This window comes from Oratosquilla oratoria, chromosome 19 (assembly GCF_046742065.1).
Source record: "Oratosquilla oratoria isolate Oo_2021 chromosome 19, ASM4674206v1, whole genome shotgun sequence".
In the NCBI taxonomy this organism is placed as follows: domain Eukaryota; kingdom Metazoa; phylum Arthropoda; class Malacostraca; order Stomatopoda; family Squillidae; genus Oratosquilla; species Oratosquilla oratoria.
In genome coordinates this window covers 49,305,713-49,329,142 of record NC_134795.1, presented here as the reverse complement: position 1 = coordinate 49,329,142, position 23,430 = coordinate 49,305,713, and the positions used below count along the sequence as shown (strand labels likewise).

General features: G+C 41.2%; 1 protein-coding gene across 2 annotated transcripts in view; it reads left to right on the top strand.

The window, feature by feature from the left end:
• Positions 1-23,430, top strand: part of kz (putative ATP-dependent RNA helicase kurz) — a 50,408-nt gene that overhangs the window by 5,745 nt on the left and 21,233 nt on the right. For both annotated transcript variants that reach the window (XM_076202960.1, XM_076202961.1), the window contains exons 3-13: positions 1,134-1,382; positions 1,916-2,334; positions 2,541-2,730; positions 3,311-3,526; positions 3,621-3,756; positions 6,316-6,505; positions 7,623-7,812; positions 9,645-9,764; positions 10,628-10,894; positions 15,793-15,892; positions 17,814-17,993. In XM_076202960.1, coding sequence (XP_076059075.1) covers positions 1,134-1,382; positions 1,916-2,334; positions 2,541-2,730; positions 3,311-3,526; positions 3,621-3,756; positions 6,316-6,505; positions 7,623-7,812; positions 9,645-9,764; positions 10,628-10,894; positions 15,793-15,892; positions 17,814-17,993 — 2,257 coding nt within the window. The remainder of the gene's footprint in view (positions 1-1,133; positions 1,383-1,915; positions 2,335-2,540; positions 2,731-3,310; positions 3,527-3,620; positions 3,757-6,315; positions 6,506-7,622; positions 7,813-9,644; positions 9,765-10,627; positions 10,895-15,792; positions 15,893-17,813; positions 17,994-23,430) is intronic.

The window sequence follows — 23,430 nt, the reverse complement described above, 5'->3', positions numbered from 1 at the left end:
AGCTGAAGATAAATGTGGGTAAAAGTAAGGTGATGAGATGTACAAGGGGAGAGAGTGGCAGCAAACTCGAAGTGAGTATCATGGGAGAGAGACTGGAAGAAGTGGACAGTTTTAGATACTTGGGTGTGAATGTGGTAGGAGAGGGAGGAGTGGAGGTGGAGGTAGAATGTAGATTTAGAGAAGTGAGTAAATGCTATGGTGAATTAAAAAATGTAATTAGAAATAGACATTTGGGAATGGATGCTAAGAGGAGATTGCATGAAGGAGTGATTGTGCTGACAGCACTGTATGGGGCAGAAACATGGAACATAAGAGAGAAAGAATTTAAATGTGTTTGAGATGAAATGCCTGAGAAGTATGATATGGATTACTAGGTTGGATAGAGTGAGAAATGAGGAGGTGAGGGGGAGAATGGGGGTGGAAAGGGAGTTGGGAGATAGGGTGGATGAAAGAGTATTGGGATGGTTAAAGAAAGAATGAGCGAAGAAAGAATAGTAAAAGAGGTATGGAAGGCAGATGCGGAAGGAGTGAACATGAGGGGGTGTCCTAGGATGAGATGGATGGATGGAATAACAGGGGTATTGCAAAAGAGAGGAATGTCTGTTGAGGAAGGATGGGAGAGGACAGAAATTAGGGGTGAATGGAGAATGGTTGTGTATGGATGATGCTGTGATGCATGAGGGTTAGTGGGTGAGGGAGTATGTATGGGAAATAAATTGATGCTGCCCGAAGGGATTTCTCCCCGTCTTCTCCTTTCCTGCATGAGGGGATGGAGAGAGGGGGAGGGGGTCGCCGGATTAATGAAGTGGCCTTGCTGTGGATGTGCTGTGTCTTGTAACACTGCTTCTGACCCAGGGCAGTGGACAGGATGCAGGGATGACCCATCATCCAGGAGGTGCCAAGATAAGAGGGTAGAGGGGAGTGGAGTATGTAGGGGATGAAGTGGGTGGAAGTGGTTTTCTATGCCTTTTTCTTTTGGCTACCTCCCGTGTAAGGGAGGAAAGAAGCCTTTGGTATATGTATGTAGTATTTGTCTCCATTGATTGACCTTGTATTTCTAGGTTAGGTGTGAGAAAAAAATAATGATTTGTAGACTGATTTATATATAATTCATATATTATAACTTTTTACAGAGAAGTGAACTTCTGGAAGCCTTAGAGAAGGTAAAAGCTGACCAGAATGATTTAAATCAGCTTACCCAACTGCAGTCTACACAGACTCTTGGCCGGAAAAGATTTCTTGCCTCTGATTATACGGATGTTACTCTTAATGAGGAAGGAACCAGTACAAATGTCAGTGCCGTCAAGGGTAATAAACGTCGAAAAGGTCTTCCATCTGAACCAGTAGAAAAGAACCAGGATTGTAATATAGTACAACTAGGGGTAGGTATTCTTTATGCTTCAAATATTTTTATTTTATGTATGAGTTTTTGGCATCATTAGTAATGGCTAAAAAATAATAAAAATTTTGTTTTGTAGGACTCTGTTCCCTGTTGGTCTTCTTTATAGTTTATCATATTCATTACTCACCTCATTTCCAACATAAACAGTTTGAACAGTTGTCACTACCATACTAGACAAACAATAAATTTCCAAGGTCAGTATAAAAACTACAATCCAAGTTACACAAGAAATGGCCTATCTCATCACAGAATGTAACAAGTTTGGACAATTATCCTACACCTCACACCCAGGACATTTCAAAGAGAATACAACAACTCATTACTATTGTAAAGAAAGAAAGAAAAAAACAATGCAAAAATCAATTGGTTGCCAGGCAGCAAGATAAATATTTGTTTCTTGAGAGACACATAGGCGCATCCGGTGTCTGTTGCCAGTTATTTGGGAGCTCTGGATGTCGTGCAAGAGAGACCTGAGGTAATAGAATGACTGATTGATTGCTCTTTTTCTCACAGGAAATGTCCAGTGATACAGATTCTGAAACTGAGGATTCAGATGATAGTGCAGTAGATATTGAGGACAAAGTAGATGAAGATACCAAAAATGATGATGTGATCATTACTTGTAATAATGATGAAGTGAAAACAGATATTATAAATGAAGAAAGTCAAAAGTTAACTGAGGAAATTGTAAATGAAAAAACTCAAACTGTATCTAGTAGAAGTACTATTTCATCTCCAATTAAACCCACATTCATTAGTGTTTTTCGCTCAAGTGATATTCAGACTGCAAGGTTAAAGCTTCCTATATTGTCTGAGGAACAAGGAATAATGGAAGCAATTCAAGAAAATCGGGTGACAGTTATTGTTGGAACGACAGGAAGTGGTAAAACAACTCAAGTCCCACAGTTTTTGTATGAAGCAGGATATGCAAGGTAAGTTTGTTTTCCTTATGAAGTCTTATTTTCATTTTCTCCCAATTATATATTTTAAATGATACAATTTTGAAGTAAATAATTTTGTAGATAGTCTGTGCTTTTCTCTGATATTCTCACTGTGCTATTATGTGATATTCTTAAGCCATTTCAGAAATATGTTTTAATGTACTAAAAGATTCCTTTAATTTTTGCACACATTTCAGTAATGGAAAAATAATTGGTGTTACTGAACCAAGGAGAATTGCAGCTATTGCCATGTCTCAGCGAGTTGGTTATGAAATGAATCTATCATCTGATGAAATCTCATATCATATCAGATTTGAAAATAATACCACACCCAAAACAAAGATAAAGTTTATGACTGATGGAGTACTATTAAAAGAAATTCAAGCAGTAAGTGAAATCCAGTTAGGTTTGTTTTGTAAGAGACCGTTATCACAACCACATCCAGATTTTCAAGGCTGGTCCAGTGGTTAGACAATGATAATGATAATGGTTGCCTCGAGTTTTATTGACCAGAAACCCACAGCCCCACAATGGCTGACACTGGTCCCTGAACATTTCCATGAATTCCCTTGAGGAGAAATTGTTGACTGTTGTCCATGTTGCATTAGTCTAGGACTGTTTCTGTGGCTGAAATTAGTAGGAGAAAGCAGTCATTGTCTGTTAGCTCTTCTTTTGTAAAAAGATGAAGGAAATACAGTGGAAGTTGATAGAATTATTGGTAATCACCAAGGAAATGCTAAATACTTTTCACTGAGTGACTAATGTGCTAAAGAGGTGGCAATAGATGGTTCCCCAGGGACCATAGGTCTCTTGTAAGAGAGAACTAGAGTAGTAGATTCACGATTGCAGGTTATTTTGTATATTCTATATGGCTACCTCCCTTGTAAGATTGAAAAAGCCTTTGTTATATGTATGTATATTCTGTAACAGTTTAAAGAATGTGTAATTGATAATTTCCCACTTACAGGATCCAATGCTGAAGAAATATTCTGTAGTCATTGTTGATGAAGCCCATGAGAGAAGCGTCTTTTCTGATATATTAATTGGAATACTGTCAAGAATTATTCCTCGACGAGAAGCCAAGGGAAATCCATTGAAATTAGTCATCATGTCTGCTACATTGAGAATTGAAGATTTTACAGAAAATAAGAGACTTTTTAACAACTTTACACCTGTGATAAAGGTTAAGTTAAAGGAAATTGCTTTTGTTTATATTGATATATTTTGATCTTCAGGGAATCATCATACCTCTTTTGATAAATCAATTTGTATAATAGGTTGATGCCAGGCTGTTTGATGTTACTGTCCATTATAATAAGAAGACAGAAGAGGATTATTTAGCAGAAGCATACAAAAAAGTTTGCAAGATACATAGGCAGTTACCAGAAGGTGGAATCTTGGTATTTCTTACAGGTAGGATTTTTTTTCACAATGTAATTGTGCAGAATACTATATATCATACTTAACATCATCACCCTGTCTGGGGTATTGGCTGGAAAAGCAGCTCAATAGTATACAGGTGATACCTTAGGTTCTATATGGGGTACCCCGGTGGACTAGAACCACGTAATTTTTTCTGCAATAGAAGAATTCTCTCTTCATAGAGAAATGATGCTACTCTATTATATTGCAACTGTCCCTCCATTATGCTGTCCCCCTACTCTTAATACTGCCCTGTACCACTTTTCTGAACATTCATTTCCTTTTTTGCTGAAACTTGTGGTAGGACAGAAAGAGTACTGCCACTGAGTGTTCCTACTTCGAGTTGTAAAAGGTGACAAAAATGGGACAGGGATAGGACTAGGCATCCTACTCTCTGTGGCAAAGAAGAGAGCAGATGTGAAAAGGGGTAAGAGTATGACAGAAAATCTTGAATGTAATAGAAATATGTTTTGAAAGGAAATTAAGAGAAGAAGAGGAGGCAAGTCAAGTAGAGAAGAAAAGGTAAAAGTGCAGATGAAGAGATGATAATGGAAGAGATGGCAGTAAGAGGAAGATGGGCAGAGTGTTCTAGGGAGTTGCTAAATGTGAAGGAGGATAGGGAGGGAAATGGAGTAGCAGTGGGAAGTGCAAAGAAAATGAGTGAGGAAAGTGGAGGAGAAATGAGGAAAGATGGGGTGAGAGTGGTTATTAAAGTGATGAGAACAGTAAGGCGCCTGGGTTAGGTGGGTGTCCGACAATGTCTAAAAAAGGGAAGTACAGTGATGGTGGACTGGCTGGTGAGGTTGTTTGATGTTTGTCTTAGGGAGGGTAGAGTGATGGAGGAGTGCCTTTATAATTCCACTTTACAAGGGAAAAGGGGACAAGTGTGAGTGTTGTAGTTTCAGAGGGATCAGTTGAATGTAGTTGGGAAGGCTTATGAGAGGGTTTTAATTTAGAAGATCAGGAGAGGAACAGAGGGAGTAATTGGTGAGGAACAGTAGGTTTAGGATGAGTAGGGGTTGCATGGATAAGATTTTTGTGGTAAGACAGATATGCGAGAAAGTTTTAGGAAGAGATAAGGGTGTCTTTTGGGTCTTTATGGATCTGGAAAAGGCTTATGACAGGGTAGACAGGAAGGCATTGTGGGAGATATTGCAGATATATGGGATAGGAGGAAAACTTTTAAGAGCCGTCAAGAGTTTTTACAAGAGTAGAAGAACCTGTGCTAGAATTAGAAATGGAGAAAATGAATGATTTGAGGTAAAGGTGGGACTTTGCCAGGGATGTGTTATGTTGCCTTGGCTGTTCTATTTATATATGGATAGGTTGGTGTGAGAGGTAAACAAAGGTAATGGGCCGGGGATTGGAGATGATTAAAGAAAATGGAGAGAAAGGGGAGATAAGCCAGTTGTTTGCTGTCAACACTGCGCTTGTAGCAGGATTAGAGGAAGGATTAAGGAAGTTAGTGAGAGTTTGGGAAGGTGTAGAAAAGAATGAAGTTGAAGATGAATGTGGATAAAAGTAAGGTGATGAAATGTACAAGGGGAGATGATGGCAGCAAATTGGAAATGAGTATTAAAGGAGAGAGACTGGAGGAAGTGGATAACTCTAGATGCTTGAGTGCAAAAGTGGTGGGAAAGGGAGGAGTGGAGGTGGAATATAGATTGAGAAAAGCAAGTAAGTGCCTTGGGGGATTAACAAGTGTAATGAGAAATAGGAATTTGAGAATAGATGCTAAGAGGAGATTGGTGAAGGAGTGGTTGTGCTGATAGCACTATGTGGGGCAGAAACATGGAACATAAGAGAGAAAGAATTTAAATGTGTTTGAGATGAAATGCCTGAGAAAAGTGAGAAATGCCTGGATAGAGTGAGAAATGAGGAGGAGAGTGGGGGTGGAAAGGGAGTTAGGAGATAGGATTGATGAAAGAGTATTGGGATGGTTTGGACATATGGAAAGAATGAGTGAAGAGAGATTAGTAAAAGAGGTATGGAAGGCAGAGGTGGGGTGAGTAAACATGGGGGGGCGGGGCAATCGAGGATGAGATGGATGGATGGGGTAAAAGGGACATTGGGAAAGAGGGGAATGTCTGTTGAGGAAGTACGGGAGAAAACAGAAGATAGGGGTGAGTGGAGAATAGTTGTGTATGGATGATGCTGTGATGCATGGAAGGGAGTGGGGGGATGAGGGAGTAAGTGTGAATGATATTTTAATGCAGCCCAAAGGGAATTCTTCTCATTTTTTGTTTTTCTGCATGAGGAGACAGGGACAGGTGTCACTGATGAAATGAAGCTGCCTTGCTTAAGTGTGCTGTGGCTTGCTATATTGCTTCTGATCCAGGGCAGTAGGCAAAATTCAGTGATGACCTGTCATCTAGGAGGAACCAAGAAAAGAGGGAGGGTGGGGTGGTGAATGGAAGTGGAGTATGTGGGAGGTGAAATGGGTGGGAGTGGACTTTGACTTTGGCTACCTCCCATGTAAGGAAAAAAAAACCCATTGGTATATGTATGTAACATCATCTATAAATCAACACATCTTTTATGTCTTTGCAGGACAACAGGAAGTTAATCAGCTTTGTAAGAAACTTTCCAGAACATTTCCTTTTCGAAAAAAAAATGTTGGGAAAATTAGCAATTCCCATCATGATTCAAGGAAGAGTAAGAAGAAGTTTCACCATCCAGAAAAGACCGATGGAAAATCAGAAGATAAAAAAATGGTTCTTCCGAATATAAATCTTGATGAGTAAGTGAGACAGAAACTTGAAATGTATTTGATTTTTTAATGTGTTACTGTTTATGTGTTCTTTGAATTAGTTTATTATTAATTTACTGTTATGCAAGAAAGGAAGGGGTGTTGGATGTGAAGAAGGTGCTTAAGTGTGGATGATATTTTGATGCAGACTCAAGGGATTTCTGTCGTCTTTTTTTCTGCATTTGGGGACAGAGAAATGGGGTTGCTGATTAACCTCTTAAATACAAGTCGATTACTTGTGTGCACTTCAGGTTGCCTGGTGTATGATAATGCATCACAATACACATATTATGAAATATAAAGTTACAGCTGTTATACTCATTCTCTTTCACCTTGGTAACCAAAAAACAAAGGCATAAAATCCACTCCCACTCATTCCATTTCCACATACTCCACTCCCATCCACTCCCCTCCCTCCCTCAGTTATAACTACAAAATAAATGTTATCAGGACGTCAACGCTGGCATCTTTGTACATCCACTCACACTTCATAATGCCTATGTAGGTGTCATCATATTCTAAGGGTTAAGTGAAGTGGCCTTGCTAAGGATGTACTTTGTCTTGCTACATTGCTTCTGACCCAGGGCAGTGGGCTGGATACAGGGATGACCTGTCATCCATGAGGAGCTAAGGTGAGAGGGAGGAAAGAATGGTGGCTGGAAGTGAAATAGGTGGGAATAGGTACATGGCTTTGACTTGGCTACCTCCCTTATAAGGGGGGGAAAAGCTTTTGGTATACAGATAGATAGAATTATATTTTTTGTGTGTCATGCTGCATTGCCTCTGACCCAGGCAGTAGGTAGGGAGGCAGTGATGAACTGTCATCTCTAAGAAGCTTTCAGATAAGAGGGAAACAAATGTAAGGTGAATAATCCACAATTAGGTTGTATGTGGGAAGATATTTGGTTGCATTTATTTTTTGTTTTTGCATCTGAAGCTGTGCTGAATAAACCATTGAGATTGGGTTTACTATGCACAAATACAGTACTGTATGAGTTTATTCAAATGGCTTACAAAGAACTAGGAAAATAAGAAACCATTATCTTTACTGTCTCAATTTATGTTTACACTTCTTTACTTGGAAATGTAAATTTTTAATGTGCCATAGGTTTGTATCAGCTCTCCCTGATGATACTGAAGGGGATGAAGGTGTAGCTGACATTGAGGAAGGTAGAGATCTTGATGTGGCTGAAGGCAAAGACAGTTCAGATGAAGAGATTGAAACTGGAGACTGTGAAGAACAACCAATGTGGGTCTTACCACTCTTTTCAATGCTTCCACCAGAGAAACAGCAACAGGTAAAGTAACTATTACCCACAGAGTGATGTAGCTACATTGGAGAGGAATTGCCTCATCCTTTCCACTCATTCCTGTCATATGTATTTCTCACACCTTTCTACTTAAACCATGTGAAGGTTGCATCTCATTGTATTCTCTGAGGATTTCTGCTTTCACCCAATCTCATAACATGACCAAAGCACTTGAAGTTGTCCTGTTCTACTCCTTTTCTTAATCCCATCCTTTAGTTAATTTACAAAGCCTGGTGTTTCTACATATATACATATACCAAAGGATTTTTTTCCTCCTTACAAGGGAGTTAGCCAAAAAACGTAGGCATAAAAACCACTCCCACCCATTCCATCCCCACATAATCCACTCCCATCCACCCCCTTCCTTCTCTCTTCTTTTGGTTCCTCCTGGATGACAGATCATCCTTGCATCTCACCCACTGCCCTGGGTCAGAAGCAGTGTTGCAAATTACAGCACATCCACAGCAAGGCTGCTTCATTAAATCAGCAAAAAAAAAAAAAACCCTGTCACCTCATGCAGAAAAGAAGACAGGTAGAAATCCCTTTGGGCTGCATCAATTTATTTTTCACATTTACTCCCTCACTACCCATCCCCTACCCACTCCCCCTCATGTATTACAGCATCATCCATTCACCACTATCTTCTGTCCTCTCCCATCCTTCCTCAACAAACATTCCCCTGTTTCCCAATGCCCCTTTTACCCCATCCATCCATCTCATCCTAGGTTGCCCCCTCATGTTCACTCCTTCCACCTCTGCCTTCCACACCTCTTTACTATTCTTTCTTCACTCATTCTTTCCATGTGTCCAAACCATCCCAATACTCTTTCATCAATCCTATCTCCCAACTCCTTTTCCACCCCTGTTCTCCTCCTCACCTCCTCATTTTTCACTCTCTCCTGCCTTGCAACCCCTATCATACTTTTCAGGCATCTCATCTCAAACACATTCAAACTCCTCCTCTCTTCCTGTCTAGTGTTCCATGTTTCTGCCCCATACAGTACTGTAGGCATAATCACTCCTTCATACAATCTCCTCTTGGCATCCATTCCTAAATGTCTATTTCTCATTACACTTTTTAATTTCTCAAGGCATTTACTTGCTTCTCTCAATTTATATTCTGCCTCCACCTCCACTCCTCCTTTTCCCACGACATTCGCAGCCGAGTATCTAAAACTATCCACTTCCTCCAGTCTCGCTCCCTTAATACTCACTTCTAGCCTGCTGTCATTTTCTCCCCATGTACATCTCATCACCTTGCTTTTACCCACATTTATCTTTAACTTCCTTCTTTCACACACCTTCCCAAACTCTGTCACTGACTTCTTTAATCTGTCCTCTGGTCCTGCTTTGTTATGTTTTGTAACTTCATGCAGAGCCTTCAAACTTCTCATTTCCTTAGTCCACACATGATTATTCTTTTTTGTATATATCATCTTCTATATATCATCCAGGCCTCACTTCTGTATGTGGCCACAGCCAGAAATATGAATTGGATGTGGAGGTAGTGACTCTTTGAATAAATTTGAGTATCCATCATGCAGTTTAAGTAAAGTAAGTCAAAAAATATATGTGTATAGCAGACTATCAACTCATTATTGTATGTTGATTAAATTTGTCTATATACCAAAGGCTTCTTCCCCCTTATAAAGGGAGGTAGCCATCCAAGGCATACACCTACTCCAATGCATGCCACTCTCATCCATCACCCATTTGTTTTCCTTTCATCACAGCTCCTAAAAGGTGACATATATAATGAGTATTACATCATAGGTTAAACAGATTCCTAATCAATTTCTATATGATTTTTCTTTTAAAAGGTTTTCAAGCCGAACCCTCCGGGCACCAGATTGTGTGTGGTAGCCACAAATGTAGCTGAGACATCTTTAACAATCCCAAATGTGAAATATGTGGTTGATAGTGGAAAAGTCAAAGAAAAGGTAAATATTCACAAGTCTGATCCCTTCCTCCCCCAATTTAGTTAGCCATCACCTGCTAAGTGAGGTATCCAGGCATGGGAAAGGAACATGATAAAGTAAGAAGTAATTGCATGCAGATGGATTTGGGAGAAAGAGTAGAACGGGTCAACTTAAGTTGGGTTTTGTAATGAGAAGATGCATAAGTTGGCGTTACTAGGGAGTGGGAGGTGGTTGGAGATAGTTGACGACACCATAACAACCTATGGCCAGTAAATTGAAGAAGTGAAAATGGGCACAAATGACAATGTGAAAAGAATGGACTAAGGTAGGGGTTCTCAGCCTTGCTTGGCCCATCCACCCCTTTCACCATTTGTCAGAATGTCATTCCACCCCCCCCCCTCCTTTCCAAGATTGTCTGTGTCAAAAGGTGCATTCTAAATAATATGCAAATATTAGTAAAAATTCTTTTATTTCAAAATTAGTATATAAAAACTTTTACAATTTTACATAGAATATGTTCATAATGAAGTTTTACAAATTAAATGCAAATTGAAAATATTGATGTATATATAAAACTTGAATAAAAGTAAAATAGTTTTTTTAATTTATAATGAACTACTTAACAGGCCAAACTGAAGCTAATGCTATTAAAAAAAGTTCAGTAGAATAACAAGATATTATAAGGATGAGTGTAGTAGGAATGAAAAGTGTGAGGATGTTTCCCATGCCTTGCAACCATGCTGTATAGGTAATGGCTGAACGAGTGAAAAAAAAAAAGTGTTCCCCCACATCACTTTACAATTTTGGTTATATGAGTGACTTAGGTTTCAAAATCATGTATTGTGAACAACAGTAATTTTACAATGGGTGTGTATCAATTACAGGTTTATGACCAAGTTACTGGTGTATCTATATTCCATATCACTTGGACTTCACAAGCATCTGCCAATCAACGGGCAGGGAGAGCAGGTCGCACGTCAGCTGGACATTGCTACAGGCTGTACTCATCCGCAGTCTTTACTGAGGAATTCAAGAAGTTCTCTACAGCTGAGATTCAAAGAAGACCCATTGATGATTTGGTATTGGTTATGAAATCAATGAATTTGCCAATTGTTAATTTCCCCTTTCCAACGCCTCCAGATAGTATACAGGTAAATATGTATATATTTCCCCCTCATTTTTCTTTTAGATGTATAGGTTGAACTTAAAATTCCATACCTATTGATTTCCATCCCTGCATGAATTACTGAAAAGCATAGATTTATGAAATGACCCATATTTAGCTACACTTTCTCAGTGATAGATATTCCGTAATTTTCTAGTGAGTCAGTCATTTGATTGCCCCAGGTATCTCTTTCATGGCTCCCAGGTTTCTGGCAATAGACACTGGATAGGTCCATAGGTCATTGAGAAAAGAAATATTGTACATAAATACATACATATACCAAGGCTTTTTCCCCCTTACAAGGGAGGTAGCCAAAAAGAAAAAGGCATAATAACCATTCCCACCCATTCCATCCCTAAATACACTCCACCCCCCTCCACCCTCCCTCTTATCTTAGCACCTTCTGGATGACGGGTCATCCCTGCACCTTGTCCACTGCCCTGTATTATCAAGGAATAATTAGTGTGGGGCAGTGTAGGATGAAGTGCTTGGTGTCCTCATGTGTGATGATTTCATCTACATACATACATATACCAAAGGCTTTTTTCCTCATTACAAGGGAGGTAGCCAAAAAACAAAGGCATAAAAACCACTCCCACCCATTCCATCTCCAACATGCTCCACTCTCCTATACCTTCTTCCCTCCCTCTTATCTTGGCATCTCCTGGATGACGGGTCATCCCTGCATCTTGCTCACTGCCCTGGGTCAGGAGCAGTGTCTCAAGACACAGCACATCCACAGCAAGGCCACCTCATTAATTTGGTGACCCTCCTCTCCATCCCCGCATGCAGAAAAGAAGATGGGGAGAAATCCCTTCAGGCTGCATCAATTTATTTCTCACACATACTCCCTCACCCCTCATCCCCCACCCACTCCCTTCCATGCATCACAGCATCATTCATACACAACCTTCCTCAACAGACATTTCCCTCTTTCCCAATGCCCCTTTTAACGCATCCATCCATCTCAGCCTAGGTCACCCCCTCATGTTCACTCCTTCCAACTCTGCTTTCCACACCTCTTTTACTAATCTTTCTTCACTCATTATTTCCATGTATCCAAACCATCCCAATACTCTTTCATCATCCCTATCTCCCAACTCCCTTTCCACTCCCGTTCTCCTCCTCAACTCCTCATTTCTCACTCTATCTAGCCTAGTAACCCCTATCATATTTCTTAGGCATCTCATCTCAAACACATTCAAACTCCTCCTCTCTTCCTCTCTTATGTTCCATGTTTCTGCCATTTACAGTGCTGTCGGCACAATCACTCCATACAATCTCCTCTTAGCATCCATTCCCAAATGTCTATTTCTCATTACACTTTTTAATCCCTCCAGGCATTTACTTCTCTCAATCTATGTTCTATCTCCATCTCAACTCCTCCCTCTTCTGCCACATTTGCACCCGAGTATCTAAAACAATCCACTTCTCCAGTCTCTCTCCCTTAATACTCACTTCCATTGTGCTGCCACTTTCTCCCCTTGTATATCTTATCACCTTACTTTTACATACATACATACATACATATACCAAAGGCTTTTTCCCCCTGACAAGGGAGGTAGCCAAAAAGAAACAGGCATAAAAGCCATTCCCACCCATTCCATCCCTAATACACTCCACTTCTATCTACCCTCCACCCTCCCTCTTATCTTGGCACCTCCTGGATGACGGATTATCCCTGCACCTTGTCCACTGTCCTGGGTCAGAGGCAGTGTCTGAAGACACAGCACATCCACAGCAAGGCCGCTTCATTAAATCGATGACCCCCCTCTCCGTCCCCTCATGCAGAAAAGGAGAAGATGGAGGAGAAATCCCTTCGGGCTACGTCATATTTTTCTCACACATACTACCTCACCCCCCATCCCCCTACCCATTCCACCTCATGCATCACAATATCATCCATATACAACCATTCTCCATTCACCCCTGTCTTCTGTCCTCTCCTGTCCTTCCTCAACAGACATTGCCCTCTTCCCCAATGTCCCTTTCATCCCATCCATCCATCTCATCCTAGGTCGCCCCCTCATGTTCACTCCTTCCACATCTGCCTTCCATATGCATTTATCTTCAACTACCTTCTTTTGCACACCTTCCCAAACTCTGTCACCAACTTCCTCAATCCCTTCTCTGATCCTGCTACAAGCACAGTGTCATCAGCAAAAAACAGCTGGGTTATCTCCCACTTTTCTCTATTTTCTTTAGCCATCTCCAATTCCTTACCCACTACCCTTGTATTTACCTCTCACACCACCCCATCCATGTATAAATTGTACAGCCAGGGTGACATAACACATCCCTGACAAAGTCCCACCTTTACCTCAAACCACCCACTCTCTCCATTTCTAATTTTAACACAAGCGCTACTCATCTTGTAAAAACTCTTGACTACTCTTAAAAGTTTTCTTTCTATCCCATATATCTGCAATACCTCCCACAGTGCCTTTCTACCCTGTCATAAGCCTTTTCCAAATCCATAAAAGCCAAAAAAAATCCTTTCCTTTTCCCATAGCTTTCTCACATATCAGTCTTACTACAAAAATCTGATCTATGCAACCCCTACCTGTCCTAAACCCACACTACTCCTCACCAATTACTCCCTCTGTTCCTCTCCTAATCCTCTCAATCAAGACCCTCCCATAAGCCTTCCCAACTACACTTAACAAGCTGATCCCTCTGAAACTACTACACTCACACTTGTCCCCTTTTCCCTTGTAAAGTGGAACTATACAGTCACTCCTCCAGTCGTCTGGCACTACCATTTCTTAAACATTAAATAACCTCACCAGCCAGTCCACCATCCATCACTGTACCTCTTTTTTTCAGACATTCTGTATGACATCCATGCAACCCAGATGCGTTACCTGCACTCATCATCTTAACAACTGCCTTCACTTCATCTTTCCTTATTTCTCCTCCATTTTCCTCACTCATCACAGTCATTTTGGTAGTGCTTCTCACTGCAACTACCTTTCCCTCCCTATCCTCCTTCACATTTAGCAATTCCCTAAAATACTCTGCCCATCTTTCTGTTACTGCTCTCTCTTCCATTATCATCTCTCCATCTGCACCTTTTACCTTTTCTTCTCTACTTGATTCGCCTCCTCTTCCTCTCTTAATTTCTTTCCAAAACATCTTTTTATTACTTTCAAAATTTTCTGTCGTACTCTTACCCCATTTCACATCTGCTCTCCTCTTTTCCTCCTTTATTGTTTGCTTTAATTCTCTTCTCTTTTCAATGTATCTGTCATATGATTCCCTTGTCCTATTTTGTAACCAATCTGTGAAAGCTTGCTTCTTTTCTTCCTCATCCCACCACTCACCACCCTTCCTTCTATTTCCTCTCATCCTCCTTGTTCCACACACTATCTTTGCACACCTTGTGACTCCCTCCTTGAACCATCCCCATTCTTCCTCCACTCCTAGTTCTACTCTATCCTTCACTTCCTCCCACTCCTCTCTCAGCTTCTTCTTATACTTCTCCTTTTTTTCCTCATTTAAACAGTTCACTCTAAGCACCTCCATACCTTCTATTCATTTCCTCTTTCTCCATGTATCTTCCACTCTCATTTACCTTCCACCAAAAAATGATCTGATATTCCCCCACTCTCTCCCCTTAGAACATGTATATCCTTAAATCTTCCTATTAATCTCCTGGTTACCACTGTATTGTCCATTAACCCCCAATCTACCACCCTCCCATCCACCACCCTCTCCCATGTGTACTTATGCTTGACTTTCTTCTTAAACACTGTATTTGCTATCATCAACTCTCAACACATCTCCACCATCAACTCTCCACTAATATTTTCACCTAGAACTCCACATTTCCCAACCACTCCATCTATTGGTTCATTTCCTACCCTTGTATTGAGGTCTTCCAATACCACTACATTAACATTTCTCCCTAATCCCTCTGTGCACTCATTTAAATCCATCCAAAAAGCTTCCCTTTCCTCTACCTTTTCTCACTACCAGGCCCATATGCACTTACAAAAAACCCACATCTCCCTTCCCAGTTTGACCTTCATCCACATTAACCTTGAAGAAAGCTCCTTCCACTCCACTACACTCTTACCTATCTCTTCACTTACTAGTATAGCCACCCCTTCTCTCCCTCATCATCTCTTCACTCTGGAGAACCTCCCAACTACACTTCCAAACTCACACTCACCCCTCCCTCTCAACTTAGTTTCACTCACTGCCAACATATCCATAATTCTTTTCACAAACTTAATGCCCATTTCTTCCCTTTCACTCTCATCTGTACCACATCCATGCACATTAAAAGACCCAAACCTTAGCATACTGGTTGGAAAACTCCTAGACCCTCTTATGCCTTTATTTTTTTTAGGAATGTCCCCTTTGGGGCTACAGGGAGAAGAATGCATAGCCCTATCCCCATTCTGTTTTTTGTTGCCTCGCACAACTGAAGTGGGAAGATTTGGTGGCAGTATTCTTTTCCCTGCCACAGGGTTAGGCAAAAAAAAGGAAATGAATATTCAGAGAAATGGTGCAGGACAGTAACAAGGGGTAGGGGGACAGCATAATGGAGGGACAATGGCAGTATAATAAAGTATCATCATTTCTGTACGAACAGAGATTTCCTCTGTCACAGACAAAATTATATGTGGCTTTGGTCCGTAGGGGTGCTCCATGTAGACCCTAAAGTATCAGCTGTATCCTATTTAGCCACAATAACGTGCAGGCAGGGATGGTTTCATCTAGGGTAGTTTAATTCTGTAGCCAGGCCTATTCTGTGCTGTTCCCTGGCCAGTCCATGAAATAAGGCACCTATCACAGTACTGTAACCACTGTGTGGCTAAATGAAGTGTGTGCAGGGACCTCATTCTAACATGTAAGTTGATCTCATATTTTCATTAGGTTCAGCATAGTTTACGGAGGCTGAAAACCCTTGGAGCACTTGAGGATGTCAAAAAAGGAAAATATTTTTATAAAGAGAAAAATCTTGGACAGATTGCTGGTAAGTAGCGCTTTATTTTACTCTTTTGTGTTTGTTTATATTCAAACTTGAATGTAAGAATTAGAAGGTCCATTTGTCAGTAGTTCTGACATAGCTAGGGAAATGACATATAAGTTTAAACGTGGATTAAGTACACATTTACCAATCTTCCAGTTCATTAAAATCTGTGTGATTGGACTTGTGTCTTAGTGCTTTGGATTCTAGCTAAATTATAATTGAAAGATCAACATGTAAACAAGTGTCAGGGATGGAGTTGCTTCAATGTTCAGTTGGCTGCAAATTATACCAACTTGGACTATCGCACTGTTTTCAAAACATTGTTTTTGCAGTTAACTATAAAGTGGGTTTGTCTTTTGATGGGTGATATAATCTCAGAGTTTGTATACATGCTATGCTGTATGTATGAGAGGGAGGGTGGAGGGGTGTGGAGTGTATTCAGGGATGGAATGGGTGGAAATTATTTTATGCCTTTTCCTTTTTGGCTATCTCCCTTGTAAGGGGGAAAAAGCCTTGGTATATGTATGTATGTATATATATATATATATATATATATATATATATATATATATTTGTACAGAGTGTTCGGGATAAATTTGACACTTTTTTGAAAAGGAAAGAAAAACGTCATACCTTGGCCAAAAATTTATGTATTCTCAAAATTCAAAGTGCATCTCTTAGGGGATCTTCTGCCAAACACTTAAAGAAGCCGCCCGGAGCCTCCACCACAGCCTCCAGGCAGGACTTGAACCTGCAGCACACTGCCTTCATGGTGTCCTTCGAAAGACGCATGAACACCAGTTTGATCGTGGCAATCAGCTCGTCCTTGGTGTTGCAGATGGTACCATTGGTGTCTTTTCAACTGTGCCCCACACATAATAGTCCATGGGGTTGCTGTCAGACAAGTTGAGGGGCCAGATATTGGGACTGGTAAGTCGTAGAAGTTCTTAGACAGCCACTTCTGGGTTTTTCGGGAGGTGTGACAAGCAGCTGAGTCCTGCTGCCACACGTATGGTCATCCCGCAGCCACCCTCTCTACCCAGCACTTGACAACAGTGGACAGCAACTTGTTATAGCCATCTGAAGTAAGTCTGAGTCCTTCTTCAAAGATGTGGGGTGGCATGACATGACCTTTGCTGGAAACGCAACCAAAGACCATCACATTTTGAGGGAAGTTGGTCTTCATGAAGCACAGGATTTCGTGTGGTCTGTAGACTAGCCACGTGTTGTGCAACTGGGCCTGGCAGAAGTTCTTCTCGTTTGAGAAGAACAAGAGCATCTTCAGCTCAGCTGGATGTTTGACCTTGTTGAGGAGTTTCTTGGCTTTCATAAGGCCTTGGTGGTGAGTTGTTGGACTTTGTGCCTCTTGTATGAGGAGTAGCAAAGATCCTTGTTCAGTGCTTTCTTCATAGTCGCCACTCCAATGCCCATTTCTCTGGCCAAGGTCTGCATTGTATTGCCTGGATCTTGCCACACCTTTTTTGCAGCTTCTCGATGAATTTCGTTATGCAGACAGTCAGAATGCCTGCTATTATCCTTCCTGCTAGCCACTGCTTCCACTTCTCCGTTGCAATTCTCCAGCTTATATCTCACGGCCTTCATGTTATTCAAGGAGGACTGAGCTGTAGCTAAGATTTCTGAATTTTTTAATCTGGCATGAATCACCATGATGCAGGTCACTCTCTTCCAATATTCTGGTGCTTTCTAGTCATCCATACTCTCTAGCTCTCACACCCACCAATAGTACGAATCAACTATCTGTTGCACTTGATCACTATTAAATTCTTCAAATGGTTCTGAAATGACAGAAGATGAAAAATAAAAAAAAATTATTAGATTTATCCTAAACACCCTGTATATCTATACTTAGCATCAAATGTTTTTCTATATTATTACCAGTATTATGAGACCATTCTTGTTTCAGATATAACACAAGTAACAGAACTGGGGAAGGCAATGTCTGCTTTCCCACTTAGTCCTCGATTTGGCAAGATGTTGGCCCTCAGTTACCAGCATAGCCTACTTCCATATACAGTTGCCATTGTTTCTGCTCTCACTGTGCAGGAAGTTCTTGTTGAAATTCCCCTCAACAAAGAAGAAGAAGGTAGTTGATAAGATTTTGATATGCTGTTCCCATCTGGGTTATTGGCTGCATGTTATTGTGAAGTAAAAATCTACTCAGTAGCATACAACTGATACTTCAGGGTTTATATGGGGTACTCCTCCAGATCAGAGCCACACATCATTTTGTTTGTGATAGAGGAAATTTCTATTCATAGAGAAATGATGTTACTTTATCATACTGTGACTGCCTCTGTTATGTTGCCCCCCCAGTCTTGATACTTTGCTGTATCACTTCTCTGAATATACACTTCCTTTTTTGCTGAAAACTGTGGTAGGGGAGAAAGAATACTGCCACAGTGTTCCCACTTGAGTCATTAAAGGCAACAAAAATGGAATGGGGATAGGACTATGCATCTACTCTCTGTAGCCCCTAAGGAGACATAAGGCATAAGAGAGTTTGGGAGGAGTTTTTCAACTGGAAACCTAAGGTTTGGGTCTTTTAATGCGAGTGGATGCGGTACAGATGAAAGTAAAATAAAAAATATAGGCAGTATGTTTGTAAGAGGACAGAAGACAGGGGTGAATGGAGAATGGTTGTATATGGATGATGTTGTGATGCATGAGGTGGAATGGGCCGGGGGATGGGGGGTGAGGTAGTATATGTGAACAAATTTTTGACGCAGCCCAAAGGGATTTCTCCCCGTCCTCTCCTTTATGCATGGGGGGACGGAGAGGGGGGGTTGCCGATTTAATGAAGCGGCCTTGCTGTTGATGTGCTGTGTCTTGCGACACTGCTTCTGACCCAGAGCAGTGGACAAGGTGCAGGGATCGTCATCCGGGAGGTGCTAAGAGGAGAGGGAGGGTGGAGGGGTGTGGAGTGTATTCAGAGATGGAATGGGTGGGAGTGATTGTATGCCTTGTCCTTTTTGGCTACTTCCCTTGTAAGGGGGAAAAAGCCTTGGTATATGTATGTATGTATGTTTGTGAGATAGCTACCTCCCTTGTAAGGGGGAAAAAGCCTTTGGTATATGTATGTATGTTTGTGAGAAGAAAGATGGATGTATTAGCAGTGAGTGAATCTAAGTTGAAAGGGAGGAGTGAGTTTGAGTTTGGGAGTGTAGTTGGAAGGGTGTCTGGTGTGAAGAGAGGATGTGAGAGAGAAGGGGTGGCTATACTAGTAAGTGAAGAGATAGGTGAGTGTGTGATGGAAAGAGGTTTCTTTGAGGTTAATATGGATGAAGGTTAAACTGGGAAGGGAGATGTGGGTCTTTGTAAGTGCATATGGTCTTGGTAGTGAGAAGAGTGTAGAGGAAAGGGAGGCTTTTTTGGATGGATTTAGATAAGTGCATAGAGGGTTTAGAGAGAAATGTCAATGTAGTGGTATTGGGAGATCTCAGTGCTAGGGTAGGAGATGAACCAATAGATGGAGTGGTTGGGAAGTGTGGAGTTCTAGGGAAAAATCATAGTGGAGAGTTAATGATAGTGAACAGTGTTTGGGGAGAAAGTCAAGCCTAAGTACACATGGGAGAGGGTAGTAGATGGAAGGGTGGAGATTACGCTTAAACCTCTTTACAAAGGATTACAAAGGCGGAGCATGCCGACAGGGGACCGTTTGGTCCATATCTAGGTCGGATGCAAAAAAAATCAGGATAATAAATGAATAAAAAACTATAATAATGTCAATAATTAATAAAATACATAAATACACGCATAGGCATTGATTGTAGGCAGGCAGGTAAGCGCGATTCGTGTAGTCTGGAGACTATTCGTCAGCGTCTGTCTGTCACTGGGCGGGTGCAGGGGAAATTGCTTTGAGTAACATTGGTTGGTGTGGTCAAATCCTTGTACAGGTGGGGGCGAATGACGGGGCAATGAAATTCTCCTACAGGTAGGGGGCGAATGACGGGGCGATGGTGAAATTCTCCTGTAGGTAGGGGGCGAATAACCGGCGCGATGGTGCAGATATTGGTTGGTGTGATGACGGGGCGATGGTGAAATTCTCCTGTAGGTAGGGGGCGAATAACCGGCGCGATGGTGCAGATAGTGACAGTCCGATGGATACGTCTCGTGGAGGTGGGTTGGTTGGTGCAGTGAATGATGTAAGTGATGCAGCGATCTAAATGCATTTCTGCCTCCTTTCTTCAACCTTCGCGTTGGCACCAATATAATGATCAGGGTGTTGTCCTCTTCCCACACGACACGCTTCCAGCCAGCCACGAACAGCATGTCTTTATACTATCCGTCTCCATCCTACGATTCCCCGCTCAATAGGCATCATGAGGCATGAGTGGGTATACAAGGATGCAGGTGTTGGTGTCTATTATATTTTGTAGTTGTAGCTGAATAAACCCCGAATTCTATGAAATGGCTTGATCACATTTTCTGTGTTTATTATTAATCAGGGAAAGAGAATGAGTAATACAGTAGTGACTATATATTTTATAATGTGAGTATTGTGATGCATCAGTCATTGTACCTCGGAAATTTGATGCTGTGCTCGAGAATTTGACTTGTATTGAAGAGGCTAATGGACTATATAGTTGTAAACAGGAGATGAATAGGAAGAGGTTTGGAAGTACATGTTCCTAAGGGAGAGGATGGGGGAATATCAGATCATTTTTTGGTGGAAGTTAATTCTAAAGTGGAGGATAGATGGAGAAAGAGGAAAAGGACAGAAGGTAGGGAGGTGCTTAGAGTAAACTACTTAAATGAGAAAGAAAAGGAGAAGGAGTACAAGAAGCTGATAGAAGAGTGGGAGGGAGTGAAGGATAGAATAGAACTAGAAGTGGAGAAGGAATGGGGATGTTTCAAGGAGGGATTCAAAAGGTGTGCAAAGATGGTGCGTGGAACAAGGAGGGTGGGGAGGAAATAGAAGGAAAGGTAGTGAGTGAGCATACAAGGTTGTAGAAGATAGGAAACGAGCATTCACAGATTGGCTACAAAATAGGACGAGAGAATCATATGAGAGGTATGAGGAAAAGAGAAGTAAAACATAAGATAAAGGAGGCAAAAAGGAGAGCAGATGTGAAATGGGGGAGTATGACAGAAAATATTGAAAGTAATAAAAAGATGCTTTGGAAGGAAATTGAGAGAGGAAGAGGTGGCAAATCAAGTAGAGAAGAAAAACTAAAAGGTGCAGATGGAAAGATGATGATAGAAGAGATGACAGTAAGAGGAAGATGGGGAGAGTATTTTAGGGAGTTGCTAAATGTGAAGTAGAAAGGGAGGGAAATGTAGTTGCAGTGGGAAACACTAAGAAAATGGTAGTGATGAATGAGGAAAATGGAGGAGAAATAAGAAAAAATGAGGTGAAAGCAGTTATTAAAATGATTAGAGCAGGTAAGGCACCTGGGTTAGGTGGGTTTCATGTGGAGTGTCTAAAAAAGGGAGGTACAGTGATGGTGGAGTGGCTAGTGAGGTTGTTTAATGTTTGTTTAAAAGAGGTTAGAATGTCAGAGGACTGGAGGAGTGCCTGTATAGTCCCGGTTTACATGGGAAAAGGGGACAAGTGTGAATGTAGTAGTTTCAGAGGGATTAGTTTGTTAAGTGTAGTTGGAAGGCTTATGGATGGGTTTTGATTGAGAAGATGAGGAAAGGAACAGAGGGAGTAATTAGTGAGGAACAGTGTGGGTTTAGGAAAGGTAGGGGTTGTGTGGATCAGATTTTTGTGGTAAGACATATATGTGAGAAAACTTCAGGAAAAGGTAAGGATGTCTTTTGGACCTTTATACATACATACATACATATACCAAGGCTTTTTCCCCCTTACAAGGGAGGTAGCCAAAAAGAAAAAGGAATAAAATCATTCCCACCCATTCCATCCCTAAATACACTCCACTACCCTCCACCCTCCCTCCCATCTTACCACCTTCTGGATGCTTTGGATCTTTATGGATTTGGAAAAGGCTTATGACAGGGTAGACAGGAAAGCACTGTGGGAGGTATTGCAGATATACGGGATAGGAGGAAAGCTGTTAAGGGCAGTCAAGAGTTTTTATGAGAGAAGAAGAGCCTGTGTTAGAATTAGAAACGGAATGAGTGGATGGATTGAGTTAAAGGTGGGACTTCACCAGGGATGTAATATGTTGCCATGGCTGTTCAATTTATACATGGATAGGGTGGTGTTAGAGGTAAATGCAAGAGTAATGGGCTGAGGATTGGAGATGTTTAAAGAAAATGAAGAAAAGTGGGAGATAAACCAGTTATTGTTCGCTGATGACATTGTGCTTGTAGCAGGATCAGAGGAGGGATTAAGGAAGTTAGTCATGGAGCTTGGGGAGGTGTGTGAAAAAAGGAAGTTGAAGGTAAATGTGGGTAAAAGTAAGGTGATGAGATTTACAAGGGTAGAGGATGATAGGAAATTGGGAGTTAGTATTAACCTCCTCAATACAAGTCAAATTTTCACACACAGCATCAGATGCCTAATGTACAATGCATCACACTATTTTCATTATAAAATCACTGTTGTATTATTCATTCTCTTTCACTCTGAGTAATAATAAACACAAAATATGATCAAACCAGTTGACAGAATTTGGGGATCACTCAACTACAACTTCAAAATGAATATAATCAAGACATCAATGTCGACTTCTTTGTATACCCACTCAGAGCTTATGATGCCTATGTAGGTATCATATCAAAGATGTTAATGGAGAGAGACTGGAGGAAGTTGATAATTTTAGATACTTGGGGGCACATGTGGTGGGAAAGGGAGGAGTGGTGGAGATGGAGGTAAAATGTAGATTGAGAACGGATGTTAAGAGGAGATTTTACAAAGGGGTGATTGTGCTGACAGAACTGTACAGGGCAGAAACATGGAACATAAGAGAGGAAGAGAGGAAAAGTTTAAATATGTTTATGAAATGCCTGAGAAGTATGGTAAAGGTTACTTGGCTGGAAAGAGTGAGAAATGAGGTGAGGGGAAGAACAGGGGTGGAAAGGGATTTGGGTGGTAGGGTGGAAACAGTATTGTGATGGTTTGGAATCATTGAAAGAATGAATGAAGAAAGATTAGTAAAAGAGGTGTAGAAGGCAGATGTGGAAGGAGTGAACATGAGGGGGTGACCAAGGATAAGAAGGATGGGGTAAATGGGGCATTGGAAAAAAAAAGGGTAATGTCTGTTTAGGGAAGAAGGGAGAAGACAGAAGATAGGGGTGAATGGAGAGTGGTTGTATAGATGATGCTGTGATGCATGAGAGTGGGTGGGGGATGAGTGGTGAGGGAGTATGTGTGAATAATATTTTGATGCAACCTGAAGTGGTTTCTACCCATCTTCTCTTTTTCTGCATGAGGAAATGGAGAGGGGGGTTTCATCGATTAAATGAAGAGGACTTGCTGTGTATGTGCTGTGTCTTGCTGCATTGCTTCTGACCCAGGGCAGTGGGTGAGATGCAGGGATGACCCGTCATCCAGGAGCCAAGAAAAGAGGGAGGGAGGGGTGGTGAATGGGAGTGGAGTATGTGGGGATGAAATG